This window comes from Eucyclogobius newberryi, unplaced genomic scaffold, assembly GCF_026437365.1.
Source record: "Eucyclogobius newberryi isolate DKJ021-1_F unplaced genomic scaffold, fEucNew1.0.hap1 SCAF_13, whole genome shotgun sequence".
In the NCBI taxonomy this organism is placed as follows: domain Eukaryota; kingdom Metazoa; phylum Chordata; class Actinopteri; order Gobiiformes; family Gobiidae; genus Eucyclogobius; species Eucyclogobius newberryi.
Window position 1 is genome coordinate 24,660,968 of NW_027315757.1, and position 25,700 is coordinate 24,686,667.

At 40.0% G+C, this 25,700-nt stretch overlaps 1 protein-coding gene across 1 annotated transcript; it reads right to left on the reverse strand.

The window, feature by feature from the left end:
* Positions 1-21,226: 21,226 nt before the first annotated feature.
* uncx (UNC homeobox) lies at positions 21,227-23,586 on the reverse strand. Its single transcript, XM_072443028.1, has 3 exons — positions 23,343-23,586; positions 22,723-22,898; positions 21,227-22,108 (listed from the first exon to the last, which is right to left on the reverse strand). The coding sequence occupies exons 1-3, from the start codon at positions 23,584-23,586 to the stop codon at positions 21,227-21,229; spliced, it is 1,302 nt and encodes a 433-aa protein (XP_072299129.1).
* Positions 23,587-25,700: the final 2,114 nt, after the last annotated feature.

Below are 25,700 nucleotides of genomic sequence, written 5' to 3' on the forward strand. Positions count from 1 at the left end.
TTTCCTCAAAATATTTTTTCCTCCCATCGGGACAAATAGATCATCACTTAAAGTAGCACCTACAAACACCAAACTTTCCAAACTTTTATATAGCAAGATTTTGATGTAACTTCCTGAAGGATTTGTTAATATCTTATTTTAAATCTGATTTATTAAAAGGTTGAGAGTGTCTACAGAGCCGCGGCGCGCGGCCGAAACTGATAGGCTATTTGACCGCGTCGGGTTAGGGTTAGGGTTAGGGTTAGGGTTAAGGTTAAGGTTAAGGTTAGGGTTAGCCATGAGGCTATATGCCCGTGCCGCGGCTCCTGAAACTGCTGGGCTATTTGACCGCGCAATTTTGACAATTTTTAGACACAAAAGGTGTGTTTTTTTTAATAATGAAAAACTTGTAATACATTGTATTCTTACACTTATGTGCGCAAATTACAGGAGCAGTTTCAAATTTATATATTTTAATCTAAGAATTTTTCCTATTCTACCTGCTTGTCCTTGTGGATATGGTATAGTTTTGCCTGAACTGTTCCACAACAGATTGTATTAGTTCAATTACAGGTCATTTGTATTGAGAAAAAAATTAAGAGACATTTCTCGGACACTTGGGCCATCAGCACAGGATCTCCACAGGTGTTGTACTTTCTCCTCTGATCTTCTTTCTACACAACAACTTCCACAACTCAATAAAACTGACCAACGTTGCAGATGGCACTGGCCTCATCAGGCTCATCACGGACGCCAATGAGTCTGCTACAGGAGGGAAGCAGACCAGCTGGTGTCCTGGTACCGTGGCAACAACCTGGAGCTCAACACCCAGAAGACAATGCAGGAAAGTTTTATTTTGCTTTTTTGGAACATAATGGTATTTTTCAAAGCAAAATCAGTTACATAAACAATATTAAGAAGCTGAGTTTACAGAGGTGGCAGATTTAGCTCAACTGGCAGCCCTTTGTCTACTAGCCTCTATTAGCCAGCATGTTTGAACATTAAAATATACACGGTCACATCTCGTCTTTGTGCCGTGATTGAGAGACTCTTGACATTCTCGATGGGGGAGGTCCGCGCTATCCCACCTTTTCATTGGATCCGGTCTAAAAATGTACTGAGCATTTCTTAATAAGGACTCGGACTATGGCACCATTGGGGTGAGACTCCACTGCTACATACTAACAGCCTCTGGGTGTCGGGGGGGGAGGGGAAGGTAAGGGCACAGGGGGTCCGGGTGACATCTTGACAGAGGTGGCAGAATTTCTAGTAGCACCCCTGCTTGTTAAACCATGTAAGCTCCTTTAGCCGCGGCAATAAAAGAAAATTCATTACCGGCCACAGCATGCTTAAGAGAAACAGAGTGTGGTTAGGGCTAAGATAGTGTTCAAGCCAGTGTGCATGCAGCCGCTGGGGGTGCGCCCAGACACCTGCACCATTTAAGATATTAAGAGCTAAACCGGTGGACACGCCAATGAATTTTAATCTAAAAATGATTAGCAAAATACAAAAAAAAATGTTAATTAAGTTAGATCAAATTGTAAATAATAACAGGCTGTCCACAAAGAATAGAACAAATGTGCTAATTTAAGCTGTGAGGGTTTCGCACATTAAAATGTATCACTTTGCCAAAATATGACAAATCAAAAAACATTTGTTGAAAATTGTTTGCGTTGTGTTTAAGAAAAGTTCTTCCTCTGATTATTATTGTAAGGCAGAGGTACGTGAACATGCAAGGATGACACTTTAAATATTTGGAGCTTATTTGGACGATCGACGCAACCTCCGAGACGCAATGCGAACAAAAACGCACAGTAATAAAACAAATTTCAAACAAAATGTGTGAAACTGGACTAATCAAGGACCTAATCTTATTTAAACCAGAACCAAACAATGACTGGGTCTCACAGGACCAAGTTAATTATAACAGAACGGAAAAGATTTGCATTGGACAGCAAAACAACACTGCCAACACCATGACAAACCCATTGAATCTTTTGGGAATGACAAATATCTACAGATTACGCAGCAAAGTGGTCAAATTGTCACCTTTCAACCAAATATTTGTTACATCACAACAACTGAAGCCACTAAACTAAGCCACTGCTGCTGCACTTGTTTGATGTTGTCAACTTCAAACTGCGCCCGCATCGCAGCAGTGACTTCCCAAACAACCAGCAGGTTCTAATAAAACCAATAAAACACTTGCCCTAATTTACTTTACTACTTGGTTAAATTCGCACTATTCCTGTTGGCTTTAAGATGTAGATCAATTGCACAAAAGCAATGTAGACAATTCGAAAAAAGAAAAGGAAATCTACCCAAAATGTCAAGTGGATAGGTGCTAATGCGTGCGATCGCATTAATCGTCTGACAGCCTCTCACTTGCTGCGGTTAGTCCATTATGATTCGCACTGATGTGAGGTCTAGGTGTCAGGTGTCATAATTTAATTGTGTTGTTTTCTGTTTCTTCTCTGAGCTGCTTCAGGGACCGGGCGAGTTGGCTAATGCAGTCCGCCGCTTTTCCTCCTCCTCCTCTCCGCTCGCCGACTCTATCTCGCTCCTCTTAATTGGAGACGCTGGGGGTTCACATCACTTTTCACTTTAATCTTGACCTTAGAAGATAAACCACTGATAAAGATGGGAATCATTATCTGCCCAGAGAATTCGAGGCATAATTTCCCCTGTTCATGTTCTATTCATTAACGTTAAGGGGGGGGGGGGAGCGCTGGAGTACAAGGCGGATGTGTTGAATTTGCAGACATCCTTAAAGATCTGAGGCCGAGCAGGAGTCTGTCAGGGAGCGCTGTGTTGTCTGGTCAATTATTAAAACAGACAGAGTGGAACGTGGGAATTGCATCGGCCGGATTTTCTGTCTTTAACTAAACCTGGGCAGAAAAACAGCAAATGTTGGATGCATAGCACATTCTAATCTACAGTTTTTTATGGTTTTTTTGGAGATGAGTGTATATTTCTACACTTGCATATAAAGATTGAGAGTTGATCATACTAGGGAATCGATCCCACACTGACATTAAGCAAGTGAAGAAAGATATTCAGTTATAGTCGTCTGGACAATGGACAAAATGCGTGATTACACCGACTTGATTAAGCGATGGAATTAACTTCTCTCTAACACTTCTACATGATCTAAACTTAAGATAAGATAAGATAAGATATTCCTTTATTGTCCCACATGGGGAAATTTCATTGGTGCAACGCAGGTAGATACAGAGGTAGATACAGAAGAAAAGAACAGATCACTTATAGGAAGTCTGAAAAACACTTTCAGTAGAAGATCTCCTATAAACAAAAACTCCCATAGACAAATAAATAAATACATAAACACCATTGCATGTGATCACGACAGTAATTGCACATGAATATGTGTCACGACAGCACATAGATTGCACATGAATTTCACAGTAATTGCACATGAATCACAACAGTAATTGCACATATGACGGAATTGCACATGGTTAGGTCAGTATTGCGAGTGTTCAGGACTAACAGTGTTTGTAACTTTTGGTTATGTTCATTTAAAGGTGCACTATGCGTTCCTGCTTGTTCCCATGAGATGGCCGGAATCTTCTACAGTAATGGCATAAAGCATAATACATCTACCTCCATGGAGACAGGTGACGTTGTGAAGTATAAGGCCATATGTTTACGTTCTTGTTTAAAATAGGCAGCAGAAGTGACATAAGAAGAACTGTCACCTAGCAACCACAATGTACACAAGGAACAAAGTTCACCTAATTTGAACTATTCGTGGGTTTCAGCTTCCAGTTGTATGCAGCATTTTGAGGACTTTTGCCCATTCCAAAGATACAATATCTGAAACCGATGAATAGTTGCAATTAAACCAGGAGTGACTGTCAAAAAAATGTGTAGTTTCTTCTTCTGCTTGTATATATGTACAGAAAATAAGTTCTACATGGACTACAAAGCTGTTTTAAGGCCGCACAGAGAAACTGCATTGTAGATTTGTTGGTGCACATGAACATTAAACATTTTACACAAATAAACCTACTTTATCTGACATTTAGCGTCAAGACTTTTCCCTCTTTCGGCTCAACTGGAAATGCTAACACAACACAAGTATTGATCCTTAGCAAAAAAAGACAAAAGTGGATGGAATAAGGAGAATTGATTGATAAGATGCTGGGTCACGACTAGTAAATACATTTATCACATTATAATGTCAAAATTGCCAACTTTTGAATGAACCCTAAGCTTAGTGGCCTCTTAAAACCTTTGTATAACTTATTCTGATTCACTGAAAATTCTGTCATAGTACTACAGATTTTAAAAAGCGTCTGACTCATTGGTCATTTCCACCGTGTGAAACCCCACGATGGCTAGAGTTATTCCATAATGTCATCATTCCTTTAATATTGGCCAAATTTTGTCTAGCCTATACCCCCAAAAACCCATTACAGACAGGGAGTATTTTGTGTTTAGTCCAGTTAGCGGCTCTGATCAAGGACAGAGTCTCCTTCTCTGCAGCGAGTCCTGGGAGACATCTGCGGCACAGAACTGGGTCACTCACCTCTTCACTCCGAGTTAAACTATTATTTCCTTAATGTCATCGCGCTCCCAGTGTGTGACTTTGCTCGTGATGGACTTGTTTGGTGTATTCTCCCGTCGCCACTGACAACACTGAATGGGCATGCAAACAAAAGTGACACTGAGCATTGTCAGACTAAAGATGTACTCCTCTAGAAAAACGCATTTGATAAACTACTACTGTTACAATTATCTGGCACTGAACCCAGCATATTTTGACCTTGGTAGCATTGGACCGGTAAGAGAAAATATGACACACTGCCATAAAATTACATGTATAATTGCTTTTCCCCATTTACATTGAAGGTCACAGGTGGTTACATCTTAAATTAGTGACTATGGATCTTGTACATGGTCCACTTGATGAAAATAAAATACACCTGACAAAGGCTGGTACATACTATATTGACAAAGATGAATATCTCAATATTTTTTGGAGTATCCCGATAACAATATTCAAACAATGTTATGTCAATCCAACAGAAATGTGTTAAAACATGCCTTCAAACGTATTAGTTGAGGTTTGAGAATCAAACAAATGTGAAAGGAGGTGACATTTTGTATCTCAGTGTAGAAATATGATGATATAATCTTATTTTAAAGTTCACAACATCACTTTTTTCAGGTTTATTTTTATTGAGCTCTTTTGTAGCATTTTTGACTATAAACAGTAAACTAAAAAAATGTCATGTCTTCAAAACGACGTTCACAATATTATCTAAATTTCGATATATTGCCCAGTAATATAGTAACATGGTGGAAGTAAATACCAACAACAACGAAACCGATGTCAGTCTTGTCCAAATCCCCTCAAGTTCAGTGCACTAAAAAGACATTATCAATACTATTTTACACGTATCTCATGCTGGTTTGACTCAGAGTATGCCAAAGAATTGCATTGTGTCGTGCTCCTGACACCTATTACTGTGGCTGGCCTGCAGTGGGGGGTGATGCTGGTTTCATCTATAGTCTGCTCGCTGTCGTTCCCTCAAGGCAAATTTGGGAAATTGGACTTGAAAAAAGACATTTTGCTAGCATGTATGAAATGCTGAATTCTTCTTATTGGAAACAAATGTAAGATAGAATTTTATATCCCTCAAATTGTATATTTTTAATCATGTTGTGTAGAGATTCATGAGAAAAGTATATTGTTTTTGGTCAACCTGGGTGCCAAGATACAGAAAATAGTGCAACCAGGACTTTTCAGCCTTGTTTCAACATCATTGCAATACACTGAATAAATGATGTATTAAAGATGCACATATACATTTTCTGCTTGTCATCATGGAGGTTTTTGCTTTGCCTGGAATGTTCCACGGTTTGACGTTAAACTTGGTATGACTACATCCTTGGAGAAGTGTAGGTGACGCCAAGTTACAGGTCAGATACGAGTAGAGGGACAAGGATACTTCATGAAATCAAGCAGGTGGCGGAACTAGTTACAAAGTTACATAGTGCACCTTTAAAATGAACTGGTTATGATATAAATCTTCAGGAAAAGGAGATTTTCTAGTGGTTCAAGAATGTCCATTTTCTCCGTACTGGAAAAGTTTCGTTTTTTTTATCAGTCAGTCTCTAAAAATGAAAACTCTTCATACCAAAATCAATATAGCACTACTATTATGAACATATTATGAACAACGTATTTGTTGGACATACAGTATTTCTCTGTATTCGACTTCCACTGACTGGCACCACATCAATTCCAAGACAAAAAAAAACAACGTAGATAAAACTAACCGTCACATCTAAACTGGGGCCAAACATAGACTAGACCAGGACCAAATCATAAAAGTGTAAACGCAGCCTAAAGACCCTACTCTCCATCATTCGCACCATGGCTGACAGGAGACCCAGAGCTCACATCCACTCCCTCAAATCTGTGCTTAGTGCCCACTTAAGGCCTGATTTATTAATTTTCCTGGCCGCTGTGATTATGTAAATATGTATACAGCATAAACAGCACTGCTGCTTTGGACTAATGAGCTGGAGGAGTTTTCATCCACTTAGCACTAACTTCATAATTACCTAAACCAACGCGAATGTTTATCCGAGTCAGTTGATTTGATTACTGTATTTGCAGAGTCATAAACAGTTTCTATTTTCACATTAGCAGATATTAAATGAAAATATATCATTACTTGAATTAATTCAGTTTTAAGGAGATGCAAATGTCTTTACACATCAAGTTTGAATCATGTGGAAAAGTATAAATGTAGACTCCTCACAAATGTGTTATCATTTTAAGACACAGAGCGCAAACATTCATGATAATACACTCAAGAAATGTAGAGAACATTTATTGTTTTTAGAGCATATGGTTTCTATTATGATGATGATTATGCACAATGTAATATAATGTTTTAACTCAGTAGGGTAAATCCTTGTCTATAACTACTGCAGTCATTGTCTAGTGTGATTTTAGACCTGTTTTAGCCTTAGTTTAGTCCTAGATCAATTTAAAATCTTTTGGTGGATCAGACAAACAAAATATTTCCCCCTTTATCTAGACTTGGCACAGCATAGAGTTGTCGCCAGTTGGATTTTGGGCTGTATCTGCACAAGCCTTATGTTAAACAAGACATACTGTGTAATGCAAATCAACTTTCATGATCTTTTAATCTCGTTACAACCGTGTTTCCACATAATTAGTTTATTCAAAGTTTTATTTTGGTTGATTCCTGCTTGTTTGTTGATTCTGTTTTATCTTGCAACTGAGGCTAAGGGGTTAGAAAATTCCTGAATTCACCTACCCCAAAGCTCCGCCCATATCTCTGTACTTGGAAAATTCAGACTACGAGTATTACACGTAGGGTTAGAAAATTGTATGTGGCCATATAAAAAAAATAAAAACATATCAATCTTTTGCTTGTTATGGGAAACGTTACAATGAAGAGGTGGAGCTTATCAGTTCTGCTGTATTAAACAGGAAATCAATGGACCTGTCTCTATTACTAAGCCGTTTTAGATCAACATTGCAGTTTACAATGAACACAATTTAAAAAGATTATCTTCTTAAGCTAAGTTCTTATAAGAAAAAAAACTTGTATTAGATTTTTGTTAAAATTAAGATGTATAGTTACAATATGTCCAGTACAAAGAGAGCAGAGCTGTCAACCGATCACCACCTGGTGGCGAGTTGGATCCGCTGGTGGAGGAGGAAGCCGGACAGACTTGGCAGACCCAAGCGCATTGTGGGGGTCTGTTGAGAATGTCTTGCTACCTTCTGTCAGCAGGGTGCTTAACTCACACCCCCGGGAGAGCTTCTTCCAGGCTGGGGACATTGGTTCAGCGTGGACTATGTTCTCAACCTCCATTGTCAATGCAGCTGCTCGAAGCTGTGGTCCCAAGGTCTCAGGTGCCTGTCACGGCGGCAACCCCTGAACCCGGTGGTGGTCATTGAAAGTAAGGGATACCGTCATGCTGAAGAAGGAGGCCTATCAGGCCTCTTTGGCTTGTAGGACTCCTGAGGCAGTTGACAGGTATCGGTGGGCCAGGCGTACCACAGCTTGTGCCGTTGCAGAGGCAAAAACCTGGAGCTGAGAGGAGTTTGGGGAGGCCATGGAGGAGGACTATCGTTTGGCCCCAAAGATATTCTGGCAAACCTTCTGGCACCTCAGGAGGGGGAAGCAGTGCTTCACCGACACCTTTTATGGTGCGGGTGGAGATCTGCTGACTTTGTCGGACGGTGGGGTGTCAGGTTTGGGGACCACAGAAGTTCATCTCTGCTTTTTGTAGACAATGTTCTCCTGATGCCTCCATCAAACCCGGACCTGCAACATCCACTGGGACGGTTTGAAGTGTGAAGCGGCTGGGATGAAAATCAGCACCTCCAAATCCGAGGCCATGGTTTTCAGCCGGGAAAAGGTAGCTTGCCCTCTCCAGGTGGGTGCGGAGTCCTTGCCCAAAGTGGAGGAGTTCAAGTATCTTGTTCACTATTGAGGGAAGGATGGAGCGTGAGATTGACGTGAGATCGGTGCAGCGGCTGCAGTGATGCATCGCACTGTGGTGGTGAAGAAGGAGCTGAGTTGAAAGGCAAAGCTCTCGATTTACCGGTCGGTCTACGTTCCTACCCTCACCTATGGTCATGAGCTTTGGGTGATGACCGAAAGGACAAGATCGCGGACACAAGCAGTTGAAATGAGTTTCCTCAGCCGGGTGGCTGGGCGCTCCCTTAGAGATAGGGTGAGGAGCTCAGTTACACAGGGGGAGCTCGGAGTAGAGCTACAGCTCCTCCACGTCGAGAGGAGCCAGCTGAGGTGGTTCGGGCATCTGTTCCAGATGCCTCCTGGGTTTATCCCTGGGGGATGGGTTTCAGGCATGTCCCATCGGGAAGAGGCCCCGGGTAAAACCTAGGACACGCTGGAGGGACTATGTCTCTCGGCTGGCCTGGGAACGCCTCAGGATCCCCCAGAGAGAAGTGTCTGGGGAGAGGGAAGTCTGCATAGTCTGCTGCCCCCATGACCAGGATAAGCAAAAGAAGATGGATGGATGGAATTACAAAATGTTATAAAATTATGTAGTGAGTAACCTTATTTAACTAGAAATAAATAAGCAAAAAACTAGCAAAAATGTGTCTTTTAACTCTGCCAGTCCCATGCATAGTGAAATCTCTGCTATGTCAGAATGCATGAGTTGTATAAAAGCTTAAGAGGCAGTGGGCGGCCCGTTAATTACATCCTCCTATTCTTAATCACTTATTTTGAAAGCCTGGGCCGCTTGTCGATAGCTCAGAAATGAATGTTATGTCTTTAGCGGCTCCTTCCTCAGGTCTTGCAGCAGTTGTCAATAACAGAGTGTGCAGAGAAAGAGGAGAAGGAGGGGTCCGGGCCATCTTTTGTGTTGATAGATCCACTCACACTTCACACAGGTAAACACCATCGATTGTGTCCCACTATCACCTCTAATTTGCTCCCAGCCTCGGCCCAATAAGCTTCTTTATGAGTAATCACACCCATTTACACTAAACAGACCAGCCCAGATTGGAAAAGACACTCGACACTGTGCGTGTAAATATGTACATGGAAATAGTGTTTAGAGGAGGCGAAATAACAAAATAACCAGTAACATATTGGGTATTTTGCCATTTACAGAATTCGATGGCATTTACCTGACAACAGGCTAGTTTCCTCCCACTTAAATACATTTCAAGTAGCCAGTGTGTACAATTTTCTCAGTTTTATAGAAGCTAATAAACAAAAACACAAAATAAATAAAACATATGAAAATATAATCATATAAATAAGTGCATTGTTGACTGGCTGGTCAAATGAACACAGCATATTTTAGGTGCTAAACTTCCCCTCATTCTCCGCTTAAGTGAAAAGAGTCCCTGCTCAACTGGAAGTGTGAGTACAACGGAAGTGCTGATCAGTGGAGCTAAATGTGGGGCGGGGCAGAATAAGGTGAATAGGCCCTCACAGTGTTTGGAAACAAAACGTTGCGTTCCATGAGCTCAGTGCCATTACATGAGTTAGCACTAATGCATTTTCAATGGGAGCGTTAGCGTGAGCCTCCAAACATCACAAACTATGAACTCACATGTGAGAAACACTAGAGCCTCATTTAAAATACGTGGAAGTGCTTTGTATAAAATATTACCGTTAGCAATTAGTGCCTACATTAGCATAAGTGCTAACAACCTGGTGATGAACCTTTCTTAAGCTAATGTTATTCTGTGCAATAATGCATCAAAAACATAACAGACCACAACAGTTTGCCAAGAACATTTTTGTTTCGTTGCACCAAGCGCTACAAATACTAAAGTAATAAGTGAACTATAGAAAGTGGAGGTTGAAGTTAAATATCGATGGTTAATACTCGTAGGCAAATGTGATGAACATATAAACAACAACCATATGTCTGCGTGTTATCGACAGACTAAAAAATAAAAATAAAAATTAGTGGCTGCCCTATTAACATTAATAGGGTCGAGTGTAAACATAAGTATCAGGCTTCATGCACAGCTAAACACATCACAGTGGAAGGGTCTATGCTTTTCACCCCTTCCTTTGTAAACAGTATTAAATGGGGTTGATTGAACCATATAACACTCACTTCGGGACCATTAGAGGAGAAAACGTCACCTCAAAAGTCCATCTCATAGGGCTTACCGGGGCGTTAATGACAGAAATTGTACATGTCAGTACGACCAGAGAGCTCCAGGATTAAATAATGTGCATGTAATAGTGGATCTGAAGGTCCTGGCCTTGATGTGCTAAGAACATTTGCCCGACCACTTTAATGGCGAAAAGAGAAGGGAGATGTGTCAGGTCTTCTCCCAGAAACCAGCTCTAATTGCTCACCAAAAATGTCTATTAGTCAAAGTGTCCCCCGGGCTGCTCCTGTATCCATTATAGAGGTCAGACGGTTAGGTTAAAAGGTATATGCTTGGGCTTCATCAATATAATAATATTCAATCGAAAATGTGGAAAGGTTAGCGTTGTAGGGTTAGGGCTCTCTCCACAGATCTGACCTGTAACTTGGCCATGGATATAGTCAGTAAGTTTAATGTCAAACTCTAGAACATTTAGCACATACTGTAGAAAACTGTAGTCGAGTAAGAGTAATGTTAGGGTAAAATAATGTTGCTCAAGTAAAGTATAGAGTAGTGGTCCAATAAATTACTCAAGTAAGAGTGAAAAAGATACGTATTTGGGGGAAACTATTACTCTGGTAACTGGCTGGCAAGTTAATGTCATTTGAAGATTAAAAAATAAAATAATGGAGGGTATTTTTAAAGGATAGATACAACAATTTAAAAAAACATAATCATATTTGAAGGTGCGGTGCAACAGACACAAAATGTTCAAATCATTTAATATTAGGTTAAACTAATGTTTTTGTCCCTTTCAGACATTTTGTTTCGATTTTTTTTACAATTTCTTCACGTGTTATGTACTACGCACCTCTGCATTTTGGGCAAAACAATAACATCGCCATGGAGACGAGCAGGACAAAATGCACTTTTAACTGATCTTGTATTTTCATTGCGGCAGTACTTTTACACATAAGGAGTACTTTTTTCCCTACTGCTTTACACCTTCATCCAAGTCACAGCAGCCCAAACGGAATAATGGTATTTTTCAATGCAAATACAGATTTTCCAGCTTAACCATTGTCAATAAGTATTCATATTGTCATTCCTTTCTCAATGCTCCGAAGACAAAACTAAACAGCGTGACCTCCCATCGCAATCTCAGTCGGACGTTGTTATTATTACACGCTTTTATGTGAGCGGCTGGAACACTCAGGGTGATGTGGGCCCATGGGGTAGATTTAAGACGTATAAAGAGTCAACACACATAAATACATTCGGACAGAGTTGCTTTTTACATCTGAAAACACTATTTAACTCATCCCATCTCCGCAACTTTTCACACTTCACACTGCATTAACCTCCGGGGCGCACACTCCCCGCGGAAGTCAGGGAGGCAAAACGCTTGTCCTTTTCCTCTAAACCAACGGTGAGCGCCATAAGTCCCACGATGACAGTGTTTACATGGGCGCAGGAGTGGCAATAATAGCGAAGATGTGGGTGCAGACATGCTTCTTTGTGTGCGTTTTCATGTCCCCGATGCAAAACAGTTATTAGGATGCTCTGTCACTGTGCGCAACTGATATTGGATGAAGGTATTTAACAGGAGAGAGCAGCGAGGGGCATTTAATAGTTTCTTGAATAGGTAAAGGGAAGTGGCGACGTCAATGAGGGAAAACGTCTCTGTTAAATGAGAAGATGGAAAAGCTGCGGTGGAGCTGTAAGACATTTTCCTCTTGCATTTACACTTTGTTGTCTTATAGATTTGGTAAAAGTAAGTTCAAGTCCTACATAAAGGTGTTGCACATCATTAGCTACTCGCAGAGGTGGGTCACATTTACTCTTTACGTTACATTTACTTGACTTTTTCTTTTCTTTTTTCATGTATTTTCTTCTTTTTTTTAATTTTTATAAACAAATAAACATAGAACAAAACTTGACACAAAACAGAATGACCAGAGTGTAAATCACGGCACATTTAAATGAAAATAAAAGTCCCATTTGGTCCAAAGTTGGTTCAATCTGTCCATTTCCAAATTTAGTCCGAATGTCATTTTTCTTTTGATTTATCTCATGTCTGGAATGATGTTAGTCCAGTCCTTGACCATTTTCCTGCCACCAAAAGTACATTCTAAAGGTCTCCATTTATTGTGTCCATGGCAGGAGTTTTGAGGCTCAAGTACTTAGTTCTAAAATTAGAAATTTGTTTGTGATTTTATTAGTTTAGAAAATCAGTTGGATTGATAATTTTTAATTAAGTTAATTTTATTGTATTTCTGTTTCTGTAATTTCTTTGTGATTTGAATGCATTTTTCCTGCTGTGAAGCACTTTGAATTGCCTTGTGTATGAAATGTGCTCTACAAATAAACTTGCCTTGCCTTGCCTTGCCTTGCCTAAAATTGAGAATTTGCAGTGCACTTTTTATTTCAGTCTAATATTTTTGAGTGACAGGACAGTTTGAGTAACTTTTTCATGAAATACGTCTTCTACTACTTGTACTTTCCTCCTATTTGAGTAATATATTTGACAGTGTTCTTACTGGAGTAAAGGTCTTGTTACTCTTCCCACTGTGAGTAATTCTACAAATGACAACGGCTTTATGTTTGACAATATTATATACAATGAAATATTTGTGTTCCTTGAGCCGCTTTGTTTTTCTCATGTCTGTGGTTTATCCTTTGAGAATTCATTGGTTTTAGCTTCCTATTTATGGGTGGGGTTTTTAGGACTTTTGCCCATTCCGAAGATCCAATATTTTATTTTGAAATGTTAATTGCTATAATAAAGCCTTTTAATCACTCCGAAACTCATTGAAATCAGATTTTGTCCAATATTTTCTGTTTTGTCATTCAAATTTCATCAAAATATACAACAGATGTTACATACAGACAGTAGTTACTTGGATATTTTTGAGTACGGTAGTAGTTTCCCCAAATACAGTTGTTTTGAAGTAAAATTATTCTTTTGCCCACAAACAAAACACATAGACGCTATAACAAGCCAAATTATAAAGATAAATGCATAAATATAGGTGCCTTATGAGTCATGTTTTACCACTTAATGTGTTATTATTAGTGATGTTCAATACAATAAAATAGCTGCATATAAAATTTGAATTAAATCTACCTTAACACACCTTAGGTTTTTGTTGCATTCTCAAGATAAATAGTTCCATAAAGGGCACATATCACCAAAGTATTAAAGTTCATATTTGATGTATACTTGTAAACCCCACCTTCATTTTTGTGCAGCTACAACATGTAAAAATAGACGCAGAATCCAAATACCGCAGTTAAAAATAGTGCTTAAAAACACCTTTAATTAATTTTGGTGAGAGTCTGCGAGGCCAGGTCTTTCTTTCATCAGCAGCAATTTCAGTTTCACTACAAAACAATAACCCACAGCGATCTTATTGATTGGCTCTGGCTTTTATTGCCCTGATGCTTTGGCTGCGGGCAAGCTCTGCTTCCACGGACAATATTAAAATCCCCTCTGCTGTCTGACCTGCTCTTGCACTCTGACCCCGCCAAATTTCAATTGTCCTCCCCTCACCATCTGATTAAGACATTGGGAGGTCGTCGTGTAGACTTTACTCACCCTGTTTGTTTCTGTGCGTCAGAGAAACTTCTTTCATGTTGTTGTTGTTGTTGTTGTTGCGTTGTTGGATACTTTGTGGTACACTTGGACAAATAAAGGTTAAAAATAGGCCTGAATAAACAAAAAAATAAGAGCGGACCTAACATGATTCCTGTTCTATTTTACACATTTTATTATAATAAAAACAAGAATGTTGTGCTATTACATGACTTGTATGTTGGAGATTGTATAATTTATCAGTATAACTATTATCTCTTCTTAAAACACTTTTTCTTTTCTTTTTTAACACTTTAACTTGATATTTTAGTGTTTTCCTCTCCTCCATTCTCTGTTTTGGTGTTGTTTGGGTGCTGTTTTTTCTCATATTTTAATGTTTTATGTACAGCACTTTGCTCGACTGTGGTTTTTAAAGTGTTTTATTAATAAAGTTGCATTTTTTTCCATTAGCATTTAACTTGATATTTTCTTGTTTTTTCTCTACTCCATTCTCTGTTTTGGTGCTGTATTGTCTCATATTTTAATGTTTTGTGTACAGCCTGACTGTGGTTTTTAGTGTGTTTTATTAATAAAGTCATATTGGATTGGACTGAACAATGATAGAAACCTCTGTCCGTTTCTGTTTGTCCTACTACTTTCAACATCAGTGTAAGGTCATTCCACCTTTTCTCCAACAAAGGCACAGAAACATGACATCACAACAAGGTGAGCGTCTCGGAGATCTCGGGAAGATGTCATCGTAACATTTTCAACACGAGAAAATTCATCGTTGTCTTATTGCAAAACAACATTTATCTTTGCCTTCAAATAACAACAAGAGGGTTTACAACTCGAACAACAGCACTTTTAAGTCTTGAATGTTAGTTTTAGGCAGGTCTAATTGGGCAGTTAAACTTCTGACACGCCAGAACTCCAAACTGGATTCTTCTGTGGTCCAGCCGCCGCCACCATCCTGCTGCCAGTTCATTGATTCACAGAGGAAGCGTCGAAGACATAATGGGCTTACTGAGCTATGAAATTCTACTGTGGGACCTCAGGCTCGGGGGTGGCTGCACTCATTTGTCCACTGCTGGAAGAAGTGGCTAAGTCTTATTTAGCTTAGTGTTGCTGGGTCCAAACATAAATGCCAAGCTGCCGGTGCACTTTTCATGTTTATTTCAGGTTGCCAATGTGCTAAATTGTGCACTAGAAAAGACAAGAAGCCCTTTTGTGGTCTTTTGTTCTTAGTGTCCACTCCATGTCTTTTACCTTGCCAGACCATTTTAAACCATCCACCTTTTGATGCATTTTCTGCTACGTTTATTCGCATTTTTTAGTGTTGTTTTAAATAAAATGTTGGCAATTTACGTCTACCGCTTGTATAATTATTAAAGTAAATGTTAATATTGCATAACTGGTAAGTATATTATTATTTAATTTTAATAATTAATATTTGAGTTAGATTCAGGCGACTAAGGCCGTTATATATTTGAAGCCAATTTTAGCTAAATTAATCTACACAAAGGTATATTGTGTGCCAGTGAGCCTACACAGTCACTGCACCAGAGCCAAATATTCAGCTGTAAACACATAAATGAGAGGTGATAATTACTACAGATGAATGTATAGTTTTGAGACTATATCTATAGATTTATTCATTTTAAAATATAGGATGCAGCAGATGGCCATAATGATATGCCTGATCTAGGGGAACATTTGACATTCCAAAAATGTATTGTATTGTCTTAGCTTTGTTTTTCGGTGAAGAGATCGGTTTAATGCAGGGACGCCCAAACTGTTTTCATAGAGGGTCACATTTTGAAACATATATGGAGCAGAGGGCCACAGTCACAGGACAATAAAGTGAAACATTTGAAATTTTGCATTTGATGTAGTTTTGATGAGCCATCACTGCTTTAATAAAGCTTAGAACATTAATTTTAGGTCTGTATCACAGCAGCATGTTTGTTATTTACGTTATGATGAGAGTTTTTCGAACTATACCGTGAAAAGTATACTGTTAAAAAAGTAATGGTCTGGCTGCATTTGGCTCCCGGGCCATGGTTTGGAAATCCCAGCTCTAATGTATGATGTGTTGGTTAAGATAAGGCAAATTATTTTGTCTGCTTAAAGTATAGATCATATCTTTACCCATGTTCAATCATTTTACCGTAATAAACCATAACAGCCCCTCATGATTATTTTAAGGGGGCCGGTTTATGACATCAGAATACAATGACTGAAAGATGAGATCATCAAATTACAGCACAGAATTGTGGGTTGAAATCTACCAAACAACTCAATTTAAAGGTGTCCAGGGCTGTCTCGAACATCACTCCTCTCTTTCAGTTCCGTAATCTTGTTCCAATATTGACCTCCACCTTGTAGTCCCAAAAAAAAAGTGTCTGAGTTCAGATCAGAGAAACACACTGACACAGCCTCTGTCCTTTTTCTGAGTACCTAATGCAAAGAGCTGCATGTGTGAAGAGCAGACTAATATCTAATGCACCCTGCAGCTCTTACTCCACAATATGAATCCTGCATAATGCACCAATGGGCAATATTTAATACGGACAACACGTTTAGAGGGAAATTGAGAAACTGGGGAGGGATACTTCATTGTGAGACTGCAAATGTATCATTGTTTGTTTTACGTGTGTCATGGGTTGGTTTTCAACTGTGTTTATATTATTGCAATTTTATAATGCAATAAAAATATGAATATTTAATACAGACTGATTTAGTACTATTTATTAAGGTTTTAAATTTATATGGTGTTCTTTGGAATTATATTAAAATAGTTGAATTCAATGTATATTCAATGTGTCATATATTATATTCTCAGTATGTTATCTTTAGATGCGGGCTTGTTTTTTTTGTTTTTTTCAATATTGGGGGTTTGTGGTTTTTTGTGGGGAATTATAAGAAAACATTAACCTACGTATATATATTGTTTTGCTACTTCTGACAAAATTATAGCAAATAAAATGTATATGTTTTATGTCTCTGTTTCATTTGTAATAAAAATACCCTTTAATAATACAATGAATGGTGCCTTTGTCATACGGATTATTAAATAGGTCATAAGGTCAAGTAGTAAACACCACAGGCTATGTCCTTATTGAATTTTCACGTGAAGCCGATATTTTCTAAAATTCTCGCGGTAGCAAAGCCCAAACCTCGTGCAAGTGTCATTAACTACATTTTGATGAGGGGGGTTTTTCTGGAGATAATTAAAATTATTTCCAGGACGGCGCAGAAATCAATGCAGATGGTAATGTGCGGCTTATCCCAGGTATGCTGCGTCCAGATAAGACTGATTCAATCCCGCGCCGCATTAATGACTGAGATGTAAAATAATCCTAAAAGGCATGGCACCGCGAGGGTCCAACCACAAGCCAAAATGTCAAGTGGCATTTTATTTTATAATGGATCCCCCTTTTCCTGTTTTAAGGGACACGCTTCTTTCTTATCCAAACGGAGTCTTAATTCAGAGTGTAACGTATCACAGAGCGACACAAAGTGAGCCAAAGTCGCCTGTTCAGACGCACGACGCACAGAAGGATTAAGGACGTGAGCATATTGTCTGCGTGTCGGTTTGAGCACAGGACCAAAGCCTCCCCGTTCACCCCTGTTTTACTTTATATTTTTATTTAATTTTAATTTAAAATAAAGAAGGAAATATGGCCAAAACTACAATTAATTTAACGGGTAGTGTGGATTTTACGCATGCGTAAAATAGAGATACACGTAGTTGTATTACGTTGTAGCTTAACTACAAAGCTTACTTTATTTGTTTTTAAATGCATTTATTTTATAGTTACATTGTGCATTTTATTTGACAACAAACCGGTCATTAATTAATTAATTATTTTCCCCTTCTCTTCTTAGAAAAAGCCTATTGGTTCAAGCTGCGGTGGCCCAGTGCAATGCTCGCTGCAAATGAGACTTCAATATCCCGGCCATAATTAATTGCACAAATTTGTTTCTATTAAATAAAACTAACACATACTGAGAAAACTCTATTAGCCTTAATTAAGCTTGATATCCTAATTTAGGAAATGTACGGTTGAAAACAAGGCGTTTTGGTAGATTTCCCCCCTGTCTTTCTCCGATAGTGGAAAGCCTAGCAGCTCCCTGCCTTTGGGCTGCTTTTCCTCCTCTGAGACTTGGAAATGAGAAATGGAAATGGAAATACCAGGAGGTGCTAAATTAGCTGCCTGATCTGCACTTATTGCCGCATACAGGCCCCTATTACTTTGCCAATCTGTGCCTCTCTTTTAGCATTCCGGGCATGGAGGCGCTTCCAGATAGCAGATTTATCAAATGGGAAAATGAATGCATGATGATCAGTTAAATTGAAAATCAGCGTCTGCATGACAGCCCGACCTGACACCTCCGTAATTAGAAAGAAAAATGATGGCGTCCGATGCATAATAGAGCAAAAACAATTTACACTCTCCCATAATGATCCGCCGTTCAAATTGAAAATTTCTCCGGGTATAAATTGAATTCATAAAGTATGATTCATGGACGACACATCTCCTGGAGGCTGCCTGGGCATATCGATTGATAGTTTGTCTTGAATCATTCAGCGTGCAGCTCTCAGGCAAGAAAAGCTTAACTACTTAAGCAAATCGCTAATTTCACCTTAAGGCCACCAATGTGCAGCCAGCGATACTCCTATTCAGTCTGCTAATGAATTATGGATGAACTGGGCATACGTCCCAAATAGCCTCAGAGTAGCATGAAAAATACACAGCCATGAATCTTAGGGGTTATTTCAAACGGCCCAATGTGATATCCACAATTTGTAGACTTAAAATGAGAAACATTGAATCCCTTTAGTGTGAAAGAGCTAAGTCACGGACACTTCCACTGTCTGCTTATTAAAACAACTGAATCCTGATGACAATTATCCAAGGGTTTCCATAAGATAAGCAAAGGCTTCACTGCAAATTTTACAGTTCAATAAAGCCAAGTCAATTATCAATGTACCCCCTCATCACATTCAGTCTAAAATAAAAAATAAAAAAAAATTGAATGTGTTGATTGCTTTCCGAAAATAACATTTGTCAGTCGAATGATCTCTTATTATTTAACTAAATAGACCATAAAAATGAGTCAACCTTTGCACTTTTCACTCATGTCCATAATGTAAACACAGGGAGAAAATATTGATATTCTGTTATTAAATGAGAAATAATTTCGAACATAATTTGAGCTGCTCTTTTTGAACTATACGTGAACAGAAGAGGAACAATAGCAGGGTGTAATGTTTGGAGAGCAGAGTATGGCTGAGTGGACACCTCTAACCGACCATCCTGGGCCCATAATCTGGTGCATGTGTGTAATGTCAGGGCTCGTGGACTTGCCCCTGCCCCCACCAAACCTAATAAGACATTGCTTCCTAGAGCAAACAGCTGCATAGCTTGAAATTTATGTAAATATTTTGAAAGGGACACTGGCTCAGAAATTCATTTGTGTCGGCTCAGACGTAAAGCTCACCCCTCTCTCTGATTATTTTCAATTTATTTGCAAATCAAGACCCCGGCCAGATGAACACTAAAGGGGCTTGTGTGTGGTTTTCAACAAGATTTTTTTTTTTTTTTTTTTTTTTTTTTTGTGGTCTTGTTTTAGGGTGTGACATTTCTTCTTCCACATTGGGTGATATTGTGGTCAACGGTGCTAATATTGCAAAAGGGAGCAGATGTCCCAGATCCTGCAAGGCGTCCCGTGGGACCACCAACCCTATTAGAACAAATGTGTTCTGCTATTGTAAATAGGCACGTTTGCCAGCCCGTCCTATTACAGCCGACGCATGATCAATAGGCTGATAACATCCAAACATCAATGTAAAGCGACAGAACAATGAGGGATATCATCGAACATCTATCTTAATATAGCCCTGCTACAAGGGGCCCTGACAAAGTGAGAGAGAGAGGAGAGAGACAACCTCATGAAAATGCCTCCCCACGATCCCCCATCTCCCATCCAATATGCACAAACACACACTGCAGCTGCCGGGGCTATTATTTTCCTATTTCAATTTGACACCCAGGCCTTTTCATGCTAATTCTATTATTCTTGGAAGTTTATGTGATTTCATATCACTAGAAATCGGTAATGTATTATAACCCCCTTTGAGCTAAAATAAACTGAATCCCCCTTGCAGTAGCCACCGGGAAAATAATTACTTTCATATCAAAACTCTGCAGGAGTCGAGCGGGTCCTTTTCGCCTCAGGCTCGTAACCTCATTTCAGAAGGGGCTTATAGATGAATAAATTTGTTAAGGCAATATACAAAGTACAACATGAGATTTCTTAAGAAAGCCTTTCCTACTGTACCATGGACCTATGCAGCAGTAATGGTCCAGTTAAGGTCCAACACGAGCAGGTGCTTGTATACAATAGATTTATTTAAGAAAAACCTTACATATATAAATAGTATAATACCTTTTTACAGCTCTTGAGGGTTTTTGTTGGTCTGTTCACGCTTTTGACAAGACACTAAAAGGATAGTGTGGTTTTTGGATCAGGGGTTGTAAAGGATAAAGTGGACAGTCAATTACCACTAATGATAAACACAAGGAAGCCAAAGCAAAACTACAGGCTAACACAAACACCGGGCCATAATATGTATAACATTTGTTTGTTTTTTTTCATGACTGAATTTGGTTTACAGCAAGTGCTCTTATTTTGAGGGCGTAATTGATTATTGAAACACCCAGAATGTAGTGGCAGTAGAAAGTCGGGGGGGGGGGGAAATGTGAATTGGGCATTTATAAAACTGATTCACAGTTTACAATGGGTTAATTTGTTTTGGTAAAATGCCTATGGCCCTGTATGGTGAAAAAGCGAGTTCATCTGGGTGTTTAGCATCACTAGGCCTGTTTGTTAAAGTGGTAATAAACTATTCACCAGAAACCACGGGTCTACCCCATACAACCCTGCACAACCACAAGCCACCACTTAAAGGTATATCTAGACTCCTGGGCACACACATTGTCAAAAAATATCAGCAAGGAAGCTTTGGCCTAATGAGAAATAGATCTGCGCCTTTCTCTTTACCCCATGTCCTTAGAGCTGTCCGCGGGACTGTCACGTGGTACAGACGCGGGGTTATTCTCGTCCTTGTTTTCTAAATGCTCTAAAAGATCTTTTCTGTCCGCGTCGACAGCTACTGCCGGGTTCGTGTTGTGTTCGTACGAGGCGTCGCCGCTGCAGACGCCGGGCTTGTGAGTCTGGAAGGCGGATCTGGGCGGACTGCTGCTGCCACCGGGAAGATGGTCCTCCGCTGTGGCCAAGGAGTCCGCACAGTCCGCCCTAGATCCACCGGGCTGCCCCTCGTCGTGTCCTGACGTCGAGGCAGAGTTAGTTTTCAGAGCAGTTTGGGGAACAATGAATCCTAGTGGCTGAGTAATGGGATAGAGTAGGAAGTGTCCTTTTCCTATCAAAGGCCGCGAGGGGGGTAAGGCCGCGGAGGTGCGTCTAGGTCTGGTGTCCGACAGAAGGCTCTCCACGCTGAACGGGTTGAGTTTGCTCACGGTCCCGGTGTTCAGAGCGCTGCTGTCGGCCCCGCCAATGTCTCGCTCCGGGTGTCTTTGGCTTGGGAGAGGGTCGCAACTCGAGTGGTGACTGTTGTTGTCAAAAGACAAGCTCATGTTGTGCTCACTGTCGGTCACGTGGGACACCCCGCTGTCACTGTCCGAGCCGGGCGTGTGGAACAGATCCCCAGAACCAGAAGCTTTATTCTGGGCCTTGAGCAGACGCCGCTCCTGTTTGCGCTTCTTCTTCTCCATGCGGTCCAGCTCACGGCGCGCGATCTCCTCCGGGTCCATGGGCTCCCCGCTGCACGTGGTGGGGTGTGCGTTGTGGGCTGGTCGACCTGGGCCCTTTTTCGTGTTCTCCTTTTTCCGCCACTTGGCTCTGCGGTTCTGGAACCAAACCTAAAAAGCAAAGAGAGACATTTTAGAGAACTTAATGATAACATTAGGAGAGAAAAAAACTAAAATCTGTGTTGTGTCCCACTTTCTTTCCCCTGGAGTTGGACAGAAGTAAATATTTATTATTTTGAGAGATAAAGGGAAAAAATACCAAAAACAATTGCACATTTATTAAATAGCATTGAAACAATTAATTCAAATACAATTTTAATAGAAATAATTGTAGTAATGAGTGTTGAAATAAATAAAATAAATAAAATGTCTTATTATGACAAAGTAAAAAGTATAGTCATTTAATAATTCAATATTGTCATTATTTTTTATTTAACTGCACTATAAATTAAATACTACAGGCTGTTTGTTTTCAAAAATATTAAATATGATCAATTGTACAAAGTTGGCCAACATGGAATGGCAGTAAATCAATATGATGATAAATCATAAACTATTATTGCTAAACAGAAGCTTGTATTAATGTCTATAATTTTCTGTTTGGGGATAATAATAAAAAAAACCACAGCCAAAGTAGAGAAAATTACAGCCAAACAACACACACACACACACACACACACACACTCACACACACACACATAATCTGCCGGAATTGTGGTATTTACCTGCACCCTGGACTCGATGAGGTCCAAACGCAGCGCCAGAGCTTCCCTCATGAACACATCCGGATAGTGGCTCTCGTTAAACGCCTTTTCTAACTCCTCCAGCTGCCAACCGGTGAAATTCGTGCGCGTTCTCCTTCTCTTGCATCCGGGGCTATCTTTGTCTGGGTCCCCCGAGTCTGAGCACAGCAACCAGCACAATGGTGTCAACAAAAGTGTCAACAATGGAAAAAAATAAATTACCACAATTCACCAGCGTTTGAACGGGCCTGGATTCACTGGTAAACATTACGTTTTGTGAAAGTTAAGGTGTTATTTTTTTTTGCAATGGATAGATTTCGCGCACAGCCACCCGACCTCGCGATGAATGATACAAATCTCTTCATTAGCTGTTGCAAACAAACACGAGTCTATCTGCGCGTAATGACTCTTTTGTTATGGTCCGACTTATCAAACAATGAAGACGATGCCCCTAAACCTGATCGTGCGCGCGCCTTTAAACGCCACAATAAGGATAAGTTGCAATAACGTGGCTTTGTTTCTGTTTTGCATCGCCTCAGCCAAGGTTATTGTGCCGCGCGTACATTTATTGTTGTGCTGTGTGCATAGTAGTGTCTTCTTACCTGTCAGTTTGTACTGCTGATTATCTCCATTCATTCCACAGCCCGAAGACAAGAGAGGGTTGGAATTGCCCACAGACGCCGCGCACGATCCATTAAGTAATCCGTCTATTGAGAAGGGGACCGCGGACGCAGATTGAAGTTGATGGCCGGCTAATTCGTAAACGTGGTGGTGGCTCAGATGGTACGGGAAGCCCACCATCCCGAACTGGGCGTGCGGCGCATCCAGTATCCTGCTGTCCATCATCCCGCGGGCTACGGGGGGAAAAAATGGGGGAAAACCGCCGACGTGCGTGTACTGGGGGAAAAAAAGGGCCGGACCAGACTACGGCGCGGCGCGTTAAAGAGCACGCAGCGGCCAACGAGCGGGGGACATGATGCGAGCAGGAGGGATGAGCTCTACTTTATCCACATGAACCTCCCAATAATTAGCGGTCCAAGGCTGTGGGAATACGGGACCCAATGAGAAGCGGTAATGGGGCGCTGACGTCAGAGGCGCGCTCCGGCTCCGTCTCCGCTCTCCCGCTCGCTGCAAACGCTCCCCCGTATCGATTGCTAATTAAAGCTGACATCCACCTCAATAAACAATATCAGAGCTGTCACAACAAGACAGGAGGGCTTTGATAAGAACTACATCGCGGACTACACAGGGGAGGCCCGCCAGAGGAAGCGAAGGGAAGGGAAGGGAGGCAGGAAGCGAGTGCAGAGGAGCAGAGCGGATCTTGTAGCGGAGAAAAGGCAGCACGAGGACAGGTTTTGTTCACCGAGCAGCAAATATGGGACATTATAGTGCGCGGACACACATTGAATAGGGTAATGTTTTATTAAAGGTGAAGTCGCGGAAGGTTATTAAGGCGTTATCTTGTTTAACGCGCTTAAAGGGAGAGGCTTTACGCACAGAAAATGACGTGCACTTTTGAGACACTTTTACGCTCTGTTGTCTTTTTGAACACATCAAACATTATTAACAGTGTTTGTATTAGATATATTTATCACACATCTGTATAACAACAAATACATCAACCGCTTTTGAGTATATAGATGATTCAAATTAGCCACATGCCATGAAGATGATGATTTGACCCCAATAAATCTCATGATGACATAAAGTAAGGTTTGGATTTATTGCAATGTCAGAGCAAGGTTGGGTAAACGTTGCACAAAAAATAATCCATTGATAACTGTTATTAAATAATTCAATATTAGCAAAAGAAATATATAAATTATAATAATTACTCACCATATGAACCGTGAAACCAAAATGCGTTTCATCTCACAGTGTCTTAAGAAAATGTGATCTAACCTTAACAGTTAACAAGTAATATCATTTTAGAGAGAGTACAAAATAAATGTATTAATAAGTAGGCTATCAAAAAAGAATAAAACTAATAAATAGGCTACAGATCTACTTTTAATTGTGTTTGTTTGATATTTGGAATTGCAAAACCGTCAGCATTTAATCCCTACAGACTTTTTAGAAAACATCTAGAGACAAATGTTTTCCAATCAAATAAAATTATGATCCAATTTGTTTATTAAATGATATAAAATGCAGTAATAAAGTATCTCCAAAAGTTCAGTTGTACATCCCGGCTATGGGGTATTTTCTATTATTCATACAACTGAAAAATAATTAAAGACAATAAATCAGAGTGCTGAGTTGAAATGCATTTTTGAGTGACTCCAAACGGTGTAAAGAAAACAAAAGCCCCACAATAATCGATTGAGTTAACAGCTGGCCCGTTTAACTGTGCGTCTCCATGGCAACTTAAGGTAAACCATATGAGCACAATAAACCAAACATTTCCTAACGTGTTAACTTTTCATTTTCCCAACTCCAAATTCCATTAAAAAACTAAATTAAAAAGTGGCTTAACACCAGCAAAGTCTAACGTGCGTGAACCGGACGCGGGTCAAGTAAAGGTCGGTTTTGTGAAGTGTTAAAAGACAATGGGACACGAGCGTGAAATAGACACGCTCCTACTTGTAAAAATTATCATAAAAAAAAAAATAGAAAATCTCCTCTACGATACATGGGCTGCTTCAGTTGTAGATCTACTCATTAGCTTTTCTCAAATAATTAATTCGACTTTATTTATCCCAAGTCTGGCGCTGTCACAATGTTAATCAGAGTTGAAATTTCGCACCCGACTCATTCCCTGACCCTTGGCACCCAGGATTGGCATGTTGTAATAACCTGAATCTCTCAACAGAAGCTGCGATAATTGTTACCCTATTAGCATGCAAATTGTTTAATTAATATTATTATGAGGAAGTATATAATCCGCTCGTCACTTGACCCCGAAGCCCAAATAACAACCCCGGCGTATATTCCACTGCGCACGGGCCTTCCATTTTAAT

Coding starts and splice junctions, on each gene's coding strand:
- uncx (XM_072443028.1), bottom strand. CDS start 23,586: ATGATGGACAGCAGGATACTGGATGCGCCGCACGCCCAGTTCGGGATG. Junction 22,899..23,342: donor TCAGCAGTACAAACTGACAG/GTAAGAAGACAC, acceptor TGCTGTGCTCAG/ACTCGGGGGACCCAGACAAA. Junction 22,109..22,722: donor TCATCGAGTCCAGGGTGCAG/GTAAATACCACA, acceptor TTTGCTTTTTAG/GTTTGGTTCCAGAACCGCAG.